We start from the raw sequence: 11,259 nt of genomic DNA on the forward strand, positions 1-11,259 counted from the left end.
CCCGCCCACTCTGCAAACCCCGCCCCATCACCCCTCGCATTCCCATAGCCCCGCCCATTTCCATAGCCCCGCCCATTCCCATAGCCCCACCCGTTCTCATCGTCCTGCTCCATTGTTTTAGTCCCGCCCACTCCACAAGCTGCTCCATCACTATGTCATGATGTGGGTATGCCGGCGTTGGACTGGCGTAAACACAGTGAAAAGTCTGACAACACCAGGTTTTAGTCCAACCTATTTATTTGATAATATACTCACAAGCTTTCGGGTTAGTCCCTTCGTCAGGTGAATGGAGAGTTCTGGCCTCAGACAGAGCATATAAAGCACAGACAGTTTAGAGATTACTGATTAGAATGCGAATCCTTACACCTAACCTGCTGTTCAAGACCTGAAGTGGCTGATAATGTGAGTGGAAGGAGCACTGATCACAGTTTAAAGAGATGTGTATTGTCTCCAGACAGTACAGTAAGTGAGGTTTTGCAAACCCAGGCAAGTCACGGGGGTTACAGATAGTGCGACATGAACCCAAGATCCCTGTTGAGACCGTCCTCATGTGTGCGGAACTTGGCTATCAGTCTCTGTTCAGCGACTCTGCGCTGTCGTGTGTCGTGAAGGCCGCCTTGGAGGATGCTTACCCGAAGGTCACACACATGAGGAAGGTCTCAACAGGGATCTTGGGTTCATGTCGCACTATCTGTAACCCCCGTGACTTGCCTGGGTTTGCAAAACCTCACTTACTGTACTGTCTGGAGACAATACACATCTCTTTAAACTGTGATCAGTGCTCCTTCCACTCACATTATCAGCCACTTCAGGTCTTGAACAGCAGGTTAGGTGTAAGGATTCGCATTCTAATCAGTAATCTCTAAACTGTCTGTGCTTTATATGCTCTGTCTGAGGCCAGAACTCTCCATTCACCTGACGAAGGGACTAACCCGAAAGCTTGTGAGTCTATTATCAAATAAATAGGTTGGACTAAAACCGGGTGTTGTCAGACTTTTCACCATCACTATGTGCCACGCCCCTTCCTGAAGCCCCGCCCCTGATTATTGACCTCAGAGGCCAGACCCCACCAGCAGCCAATAGAATCTGGGCAGGGGCGGGGCCGCACTGGTCGCTCGTTGATGAGGTCATTATTACGCGCCGCCGGGGCGCCATTTTCTGATTGTTTTCCTTTCTCTCTCCCGGGTTCTGTCTCTAGCGGCGGCGCAACCATGGCGGCTCCGCTCGGCCTCAACGCCAAACAGCCTCCCATCCAGTCCACGGCCGGAGCCGTGCCCGTCCTCAATGAGAAAGGTGAGTGGCCCGAGACCGGGGATTGCGGCCTAGTCGTGGCCGGAGCCTGGGCTCTGGGTACAGTGATCCCTGGGGACGTAGGGGGGGGGGCGGAGAGAGAGAGAGAGAGAGGGGGGGGGGGTCACACTGGGGAGGGAGGGGGAAGTAAAGGAGAGGGGGGGGTCACCCCGGGGAGGGGGAAGTAAAGGGGGGAGAGGGGGGGTCACCCCGGGGAGGGGGAAGTAAAGGGGAGAGGGGGGGGGGGTCACCCCGGGGAGGGGGAAGTAAAGGGGAGAGGGGGGGGGGGTCACCCCGGGGAGGGGGAAGTAAAGGGGAGAGGGGGGGGGGTCACCCCGGGGAGGGGGAAGTAAAGGGGAGAGGGGGGGGGTCACCCCAGGGAGGGGGAAGTAAAGGGGAGAGGGGGGGGGGTCACCCCAGGGAGGGGGAAGTAAAGGGGAGAGGGGGGGGGGTCACCCCAGGGAGGGGGAAGTAAAGGGGAGAGGGGGGGGGGTCACCCCAGGGAGGGGGAAGTAAAGGGGAGAGGGGGGGGGGTCACCCCAGGGAGGGGGAAGTAAAGGGGAGAGGGGGGGGGGTCACCCCAGGGAGGGGGAAGTAAAGGGGAGAGGGGGGGGGGTCACCCCAGGGAGGGGGAAGTAAAGGGGAGAGGGGGGGGGGTCACCCCAGGGAGGGGGAAGTAAAGGGGAGAGGGGGGGGTCACCCCGGGGAGGGGGAAGTAAAGGGGAGAGGGGGGGGGTCACCCCGGGGAGGGGGAAGTAAAGGAGAAGGGGGGGGTCACCCCGGGGAGGGGGAAGTAAAGGAGAAGGGGATTGCGTGGGATGGGAGGGTGTTAGGAGAGGGGGTTACCCTGCTGCGGAAGGGGGGACAGGGGAAGAGAGAGAAAGTTGCCCCATGGAGGTGGGCTCTCTGGGATGTGGTGGGGTTAGGAGAGGGGTTTGCCCAGGGGTGGGGTCATCCGGGGGAGGGTGGGTATTTTTATGACACCCAGCACCACCTCTGTGTTAACTTCAGTAACAGGCTCTCTCCCCCTCCTCCATCAAATTCTGTTCTGTGTTTGTTCCTCTGTGGTGACTTTAATCAGTGCTTGCCATCGCTGGGATGAGCGAACTGAGACTCAGGTCCCTTTTGGTTTCCCGTTGCTGAAGGTTACTGTAGTAATACCTTTTACCAAATCCTGCTGCCTTCTGTGTCCAGGTGAGGTGTCAATGGAAAAGGTGAAGGTGAAACGCTATGTCTCTGGTAAGCGACCCGATTACGCGCCAATGGAGTCCTCAGATGAGGAGGAGGAGGACTTTCAGTTTGTGAAGAAGCCAAAGGATGCAGAGGCAGAGCCTGAGGTGACAGAGGAGTTGGCAAATGATCCTCGTCTGAAACGTCTCCAGAACCGGCTCTCTGAGGATGTCGAGGAGAGGTAAGAGGCTGTTTGGGACCACGCATGATTTGCCATGCAGTTCTTGTTTATTTTTTTGTTTCTGTTCAATGTATAATATTTCGGTTCGATTTCTGGCTTCGGTCGCTGTCTGTGCGGAACCTGCAGTTCCTTTCTGTGTCTGTGTGGGTTTCCTGCTTGTGCTCCGGTTTCCCCCCACAGTCTGAAAGATATACTGGTTAGGTGCATTTGCCCGAACAGGTGCCGGAGCATGGCGACTAGGGGATTTTCACAGTAACTTCATTACAGTGTTAATGTTGGCCTACTTGTGACACTAATAAATCAACTTTAAAACTTTTAACCGTGCTGTCTGGACCTGAGCAGTAACAGATCAGGGAAGGTCGCAGTTGAAATGCCGGGTCTCGGATGAAGGCAATGGGAGTTTTAAAAAACAGTTGCCAGGATTGCTGTTCCTCATCAGGAATTGAAGATGTCAACTAGGCTGAGATTGAGGGAAGATTGCGTTGTCAGAGGTGCCATCTCTCAACTGCGACATTAACCAAAACAACAATTGAAGTTGATGCCAAAGAATGCAAGGCACCATTTTCTTGGCCTTTATTTATGCTTCAAAATCACCAAGAAGATAGACTAACTGTTCATTTATTTAATTGCTGTTTGTGGACTGTACAAATCGACTGCAATGACTACATTCTCTTATGGATATGAAGTTTATTTATTATGTCACAATTTGGCTTACGTTAACACTGCAATGAAGTTACTGTGAAAATCCCCTAGTTGCCACACTCCGGCGCCTGTTCGGATACACTGAGGGAGAATTTAGCACGGCTAATGCACCTAACCAGCGCGTCTTTCAGACTGTGGGAGGAAACCCACACAGACACAGGAATAACGTGCAGACTCTGCACAACAGTGACCCAAGTAGGGAATTGAACCTGGATCCCTGGCGCTGTGGGGCAGCAATGCTAACCACTGTGTGACCGTGCCGTCCCACATCCTAAAGATGGGAAAGGGGCTATATAAATGAAGTGGTGATCAATGTTCAAGCTCTGCTCTCTGAGAAGATGACTGTTGTTTTCTTTTGCCTTTCTCCAGGCTGGCAAGGCATCGGATGATTGTTGAGCCTGAGGTAGTGATGGAAGCAGAATCAGAGGACGAGGGTGAGCCGTGGCATGTGGATCGAGAGGACACCAGCGAAGAGGAGGAGGAGGAAGTGGACGATGAGGTGGGTACAGCAACAATGAAACTTTAAAAGCAGGGAGACCCACAGCGAAAGTCCGTGCGTGAGGGTGAAGACTGGGCAGAGACAAGTTGCACATTCTACTTGGAAACACAGGCCTGAGATGCTGAGCAGTTTTTTCAGAATGTTACTGGGTAATGACAGTGGATGAAACGCAACACAAGAAATAAATAACATAATGCATCAAAGGGGAAGCTAGATAGACACGTGAGGAAGGCATGGAAAGATAAGGAGGGTGGAATGGAAAACCTCACCCTGATCTGTTGAGCTGAACGGTCACTTTCTGTGCTGTGAGAGAGACAAATTGCAGCTACTGGAATCATTATGTTTCACTCTGTGATCCTGGATATTTTTTCTCCCCCGCACACTGGATGCAAGTAACGGACATAAAGGTGAGCAGCCCTGCCTGGAAAGTGTCTCGGCACCATTGCGGAGTTAGCTAAATGTAGCTGAGATGTAAGGAGAGAGACCAGTTAGCTTCAACCTCCCTTGAGTGACGTAAGAAGCAGGCTCCAGCTATAGTCCTTGAGGGTGTAGGGTGAGGAGAGCAAGGGTTGGAATCTGAATATCTCCCACAATCGATGAGGTTTGCTGGGTCAACATGTTAAAGTCACTTGACTAAGGTTATAGGAGATCGTCAGCATCTGAGGAACTGCCTACAGGTCGGGTTAAGCTGGTTGGATGAGGTTTGAGTGAAGGGATTTATCGTGCTTTGGATTTGAGGATATTGTTCAAAATAATTTTCAGCCCAGCTGGTCTTTCCTGCTGTTTATGCCTTCTCCAGACTCACATAGAATCTACATTGCAGATGGAAGCTGTTCTGAGAAACACCAACCTCTAAACTTAGGAACATGAAACAGGAGAAGTAGTAGGCCATTCGGCCCCTTGAGCCTCTCTGCCGTTCAATAAGATCCTTCTCGTCTGCTTTTCCCTCATGTTTAACCAGCTTCCCTTTATCAACTCTATTCAACTTAACCACTTCTTGTCATGGCCAGACAATGTATCTCCTGAATTGCCAATTGGATGTGTTAGTGACTCTTACTTTGGCCTCCCTGCGAGTGGGGAAATGTTAACCTTTAGATGAGTTGTGGACAGCTTTGATCAGTTATTGAAGTTAAAAGAATCCAGACATATTTACAGCTGTGCCTCTCGTACCCCGCAGGAAATCGAGCGTCGCCGTGCTATGATGAGACAACGGGCTCAGGAACGAGAGAACGAGGAATTGGAATTGTTGGAGCTGGAGGACGAGGGCAGATCTGGAGAAGAGTCGGAGGAGGAATCAGAGTATGAAGAATATACCGACAGTGAGGATGAAACTGAACCCCGACTAAAGCCTGTCTTTATAAGAAGGTATGACTTGCCTCTAGAACTACCTAATAAGTAAACTTTCTCATGCAAAGAAGCAAGTGTGGGGAAAGAGCCTGCAGTGTGTGTGGATACAGGGCACAAAATTTTAAAATTATCAACATTCTGGATAAGATTTAGCAATTCACTCAGCTTGTTCCTGAAATAGTAACATTGCCAAACCTGAGCCATTGGAGAGGCTCCCTGAGATTGAAGCTGAGACATTTTGAGGACTTTAGAGGGATATTTGACTCACTTCACCCCTCTGCACGTGCCTGGAAGATTTTTAATCCATTCATGTGCCTCCCTGGCTAAGCCCAGCTATTATTGCCCTTGAGAAGGTTGTGGTGAGCTGCCTTCAGGAACCGCAGCAGGCCATGTGGTGTAGGTACACCCTCAGTGCTGTTAGGGAGTTGCAGGATTTTGGTCCAATGACAGTGAAGGAACGTTGATAGGTTTCCAAATCAGGATGGTGAGTGGCTTGGAGTAGTGGTATTCCCAGGTATCTGCTTCCCATATCCTTCTGGATGGTAGCGGATGTAGATTTGGAAGGTGCAGTTTAAGGAGTCTTGGTGAGTTCCTACAGTGCATCTTGTAGATGGTACAAATGGCTGTCTCACCGGCGGAGAATGAATGCTTGTAGATGGGGTGGCAATCAAATGTGCTGTTTTGTCCTAAATGGTGTCAGGCTTCCTGAGTGTTGTTGGAATGTTTTGTGGGACAGTTTAGAGGGAACTTTATCTAAGCCCATGCTGTACCTGTGCTGGGAGTGTTTGATGGGGGACAGTGTAGAGGGAGCATTACTCTATGTTTAACCCCATGCTGTAAAAGTCCTTGGAGTGTTTGTTGAGATATTTATCCTTGACCATATAAAAAACATCAGCTGTTTATCATCAGATTGCTGTATTTGGGATCTTGCTGTGCATAGATTAGCTGCTGTTTCCCAAATTACAACAGTGACTGCACTTAAAGCACTTTATTCAGTGGTATAACCGTCACTGATTCCCTCAAAATCCTGGGGGTTATATTGAGCAGAAACTGAACTACACCAGCCATAATAATTACAAGAGTAACAATTACAAGATTTACAAGAGGTTACAAAACAACAATTACAAAAATTACAAGAGTATTTCAGAGGCTGGAAATTCTATGGCAATTCTGCAAAGCCTGTCCGCCATCTACAAGGCACAAGTCAGGCGTCTGATGGAATACCCTCCACTTGCCTGGATGGGTGCAGCTCCAACAACACTCGAAGGTTGACACCATCCAGAACAAAGCAGTCCATTTGATTGGCATTCTATTCACTACCTTGAACAATCATTCTATCCGCCACTGATGCACAGTGGCAGCTGTCTATAAGATGCACTGCAGGAACTCACTAAGGTTCCTTACATACACCTTCCAAACCCACAACCACTACCATCTAGTAGATACAGCACTGCCTGTAAGTTCCCCTACAATCACCATCCTGATTTGGCAATATATTGCTGTTCTTTCACGGTCGCTGGGCCAAAATGCTGGAATTCCCTCTAACAGCACTGTGGGTGTACTGACACCTCAAGGAAGTGGCTCACCATCACTTTCTCAAGGGGCAAATAGGGGTGGGCAATAATTGCTGGGCCTAGCCAGTGACAATCTCTGCCTCTGGGGAAAAAAAGTAATAATTGGCTTTGAGTATGAAAGCTGTTTTGCCCAATTTCTCTTACTGGAGGTTTGTGTTATGAGCTAATCTGTGCAGGTCTCCTGATTAATGCCTCCCCCTCTGGTCTTCTCCAGGAAGGACCGTGTTACTGTGCAAGAACGTGAAGCCGAGGCCATTAAGCAGAAGGAGTTGGAGCTGGAGGCGAAACGCTTGAGCGAGGAGCAACGCAAATACACACTGAAGGTACTGAGTGCAAGCTATAGCCCTGCTTCCTGTGCGGAATGCTGCCCCCCTCCAGCCACAGGATGTGAATCCGCTTTCGTACTCCGCAGTTCCAGGACTACTGCAGGAAGCATGCTGCAGAGATGGAGTAAAATCAATAGTCTGGCTTTGGGCATCGGGGTGGCATTGGAGGACAGTACTGGTGGGTGGTTCTAGTCAGGGTAGAGGTTTGCCTGTAGTTTCTATGGTGTGATACTGAGTGATGTATTGGCATTTTGCAGATTGTGGAGGAGGAGGCTAGGCGGGAGATCGAGGAGTCCCGGAGAACACTGTCAGCTCTCGATGCACTGAATACCGATGATGAGAACGATGAAGAGGAATACGAGTCATGGAAAGTCCGGGAACTTAAACGCATTAAACGTGACCGAGAGGAGCGGGAATCGTGAGTACTGTATTTAATCGCTATATCCCACCTCTTTGTTACTGCAGCACCCTCCCCATGCCCTCTAACTCCTGAAGAATCATATCAGCGTGTATGCTGCATACCGAGCTCAAATTTGCTGAATCTGGTCCCACTATACAAGTTAGTTGGACACATCTTTGCATCAATACATTATTTCCATCTGACAAAGGGTTGTCTGGACTCGAAACATCAGCTCTTTTCTGTCCTTACAGATGCTGCCAGACCTGCTGAGGTTTTCCAGCATTTTCTCTTTTAGATTCCATCATCTGCAGTAATCTGCTTTTATCCTCGTGTCAGGCGGATTAGCAGGGTAACTATGTGGGGTTGTGGGGATGGGGTCTGGGTGGGTTTGTGACCAGTGTAGACACGATGGGACAAATGGCCTCCTTCTGCACTGTGGGGATTCTATGATTCTCTCTGGATGAAGTGATTGTGATGGCCATTCCTTGCTTATCTTCCCAATTCCCAGCATGGAGAAGGAGAAAGCTGAGATTGATCGGATGCATAATCTGACAGAGGAAGAGAGGCGAGCAGAGCTCCGAGCCAACAGCAAAGCTATCACCAACAAGGCCAGCAAGGGGAAGTACAAATTCCTGCAGAAATACTACCACAGAGGAGCCTTCTTCATGGTGAGTAGGGGCTGATTTCAGTCACCTCTAAACACGAACTCCAATATAAAATTTATTTATTATTTACAAGTATGTTTACATTAACACTGCAATGAAGTTACTGCAAAATTCCCCTAGTCGCCACACTGCGGCACCTGTTCGGGTCAATGCATCCTAACCAGCATGTCTTTCAGACTGTGGGAGGAAACAGGAGCGCCTGGAGGAAACCCACTGAGACATGGGGAGAACGTGCAAACTCCACACAAACAGTGACCCAAGCCGGGAATCGAACCCAGGTCCCGAGGGCTGTGAGGCAACAGTGCTAATCACCATGCCGCCCACATATATTGGGGCTCTCTGGTAATTCTGGCAATAGATGCATCAACCTCACACTCCTGGCCACTATTGAGTAACTGGTCTTGGGGACTGGATTGGGCTCCTGTGCGATGGCGCCCATAGTGGGATAGTTTGACGCTCACTGACTATCGCTCAACAATAATAGCTATTCAGATGAGTTACAAAGGACTGGTGTGGTACCAGGCCCCAGTGAGAGGCGGCACCTTTGGGAGGGAGAGATGAAAGACAGGATTTTCTGAGGTATCTTTGAACAAGTATCGATTATTTGCATGAACTGGGCTGTGGGAGGAATTTGATGTATTTATTTTGTTACAAATCATGTTTATCTGTTCCTTTGAAAGTCTCTCAATGCCACATTAAAGTCCAACAGGTTTATCTGTAATCACAAGCTTTCAGAGTGCTGCTTCTTCATGAGGTGACTGGAGCACTCTGAAAGCTTATGATTCCAAATAAACCTGTTGGACTTGGTGTTGTGAGACTTCTTACTGTGTTTACCCTGGTCCAACGCCAGCATCCCCACACCTTATCTATCCTGGGAGTATGCACCACTTGTTAACAATGTAAAGCTCTCTCTGGTGTGTTAAACTGACAGACTCCCTTGTTCAATTTTTAACAGGATGAAGAGGAAGATCTGTATAAACGCGACTTCAGTTCCCCAACACTGGAGGATCATTTCAACAAGACCATTCTGCCCAAAGTTATGCAGGTACTATGCACCCGGATTATCCGAAAATGTGTACCCACGGACGCTGCTCAATAAGCACATGCCTTCCTGCAACACCACAGGGAAGGCAGTGGCCTATTGGTATTATTGCTAGACTATTAATCCAGAAACGCACCTAATGTTCTGGGGACCTGGGTTCGAATCCTGTCACAGCAGATGGTGGAATTTGAATTCAATTTAAAAAAAAATCTGGAATTAAGAATCTACTGATGACCACAAAACCATTGTCAAATGTCAGAAAAGCTCATCTGGTTCACTAATGTCCCTTTAGGGAAGGAAATCTGCCATCCTTACTGGTCTGGCCTACGTGTGAATCTGTCGTCCTTTCCTGGTCTGGCCTCCAGAGTCACAGCAATGTGGTTGACTCTCAACTGCCCTCTGAACAAAGGCAGCTATGGATGGGCAATAAATGCTGGCCCAGCCAGCAATGCCCATGCCCCATGAATGAATAAAAAAACTCCCCCTGGATAATTGGGTACCTCTGATACCCTTGTTGTGGGAAATAGTGGGTGGGTGCAAATATTGGACAATCCTATGGCAGTACCAAAGCAACTGGCTTTCAGAGACAACAGCAGCTGAGCATTTGAAAGAAAGATGTTTCCAGTGCAGTCTCTATCAGAATGCGTATCTTTCAATGGAACAGCAGCAATGCCCACCCTCAGAGATCGACTGACCTTTGCTGTGCGCTTTCCGAGCACCATCTGTTGTGAACAGTAGAGGAATGAGAAATCTCCGTGGGCGTTAGATAGTTCATCAGGGGTATAAAGGAGGATTAATTGGGTCACATTTCCCCCTGTGAGAAAACCAAAAGAAGAGGGAAAGCTGCAAATGCTGGAATCCAAGCTGATGGACAGCGGAAACCTCGACACATCCATTTTCAGCTTTTATTTTGTTCTCAGCCTTTCATTTAGACTTTAGAAATTTCAGTTACCAAGGAAGGAAAATGGTAATCGGAAGGTTATAATGATGTGGACTGCGTGGTCTGAACAGGTGGTGATGATTTAGCATGGCTTTATGCTGAATTTAGCATGGCTAACCAACCTAACCTGCACATCTTTGGAATGTGGGAGAAAACTGGAGCACCCAGAGGAAACCCATGCAGACATGGGAAGAATGTGCAAACTCCATACAGACAGTGACCTGAGCCAGGAATCGAACATGGTCCCTGGCGCTGTGAGGCAGCAGTGCTAATGTAAATTGCAGCTTCCTAAAGGGAATTTGATAAACACTTTTTAAGGAAAATTTTATTTTAATGTCACAAGTAAGGTTTACGTTAACACTGCAATGAAGTTACTATGAAATTCCCCTTGGGATATAGGGAAAGAACTGGGACTAATTGTATAACTCTTCCAGAGTCAGCACTGGCCCAGTGAGCTAAATGGCCACCTTTTTGTGCTGTGTACTTCTATGACTGATGGGTTATGTATTTCCAGCACTTGGTATGAAATATTTTTTGCTGCTGTTTGACTGATTAAACTGAATTTGGGTTTAATTTTGCTCCCTCCACCAGGTCAAAAACTTTGGTCGTTCGGGACGGACCAAATACACTCACCTGGTCGACCAAGATACCACCTCGTTTGACTCAGCCTGGGCCCAGGAATCTGCCCAGAACAGCAAGTTCTTCAAGCAGCGAGCAGCTGGTGTGCGTGACGTTTTTGAGAGACCATCAGCCAAAAAGAGGAAGACCACGTAATCTTAGCAAAGCAGGGGCATTGTGGCCACGTGAACTTTGTGTTTTACACCAAGCATTAGATCTTTGGCATGGTGAACTGAACTGCTTCTGCTTTCTCTTTCTAAAACCCTTCATGTCCTTCTGTTAAAATATTGTTTTCCCTCCCTGGTGAAGATATTGTTCATGTGTAATTTAAACCTACTTTTTAAAAACCTATTTTCTGGAAAGTTTACAGCTGTGTAATCATGTATCTTTTTCCTCTTCCTGTTGTTTTGTCAAGTTGGATAAAAATAGCCAGTTAGTGAATTTA

General features: G+C 48.5%; 1 protein-coding gene across 1 annotated transcript; it reads left to right on the plus strand.

Moving 5' to 3' along the window:
• The first annotated feature begins 1,150 nt into the window (after positions 1 to 1,150).
• On the plus strand, positions 1,151 to 11,259 carry mfap1 (microfibril associated protein 1). Its single transcript, XM_080216021.1, has 9 exons — positions 1,151 to 1,293; positions 2,485 to 2,701; positions 3,773 to 3,902; positions 5,080 to 5,267; positions 7,038 to 7,146; positions 7,407 to 7,567; positions 8,058 to 8,217; positions 9,170 to 9,259; positions 10,788 to 11,259. The coding sequence occupies exons 1-9, from the start codon at positions 1,212 to 1,214 to the stop codon at positions 10,968 to 10,970; spliced, it is 1,320 nt and encodes a 439-aa protein (XP_080072147.1). The 5' UTR covers positions 1,151 to 1,211; the 3' UTR covers positions 10,971 to 11,259.

The sequence above is a fragment of the Carcharhinus amblyrhynchos genome, chromosome 32, assembly GCF_965287045.1.
Source record: "Carcharhinus amblyrhynchos chromosome 32, sCarAmb.v2.hapA, whole genome shotgun sequence".
Taxonomy (NCBI): domain Eukaryota; kingdom Metazoa; phylum Chordata; class Chondrichthyes; order Carcharhiniformes; family Carcharhinidae; genus Carcharhinus; species Carcharhinus amblyrhynchos.

Bases quoted from the DNA above. Each gene is read 5' to 3' on its own strand.
- mfap1 (XM_080216021.1), top strand. From the start codon at position 1,212: ATGGCGGCTCCGCTCGGCCTCAACGCCAAACAGCCTCCCATCCAGTCC. The intron at 7,147-7,406 runs GTACTGAGTGCA...GGCATTTTGCAG, and splicing joins AACGCAAATACACACTGAAG to ATTGTGGAGGAGGAGGCTAG. The intron at 7,568-8,057 runs GTGAGTACTGTA...CCCAATTCCCAG, and splicing joins GACCGAGAGGAGCGGGAATC to CATGGAGAAGGAGAAAGCTG.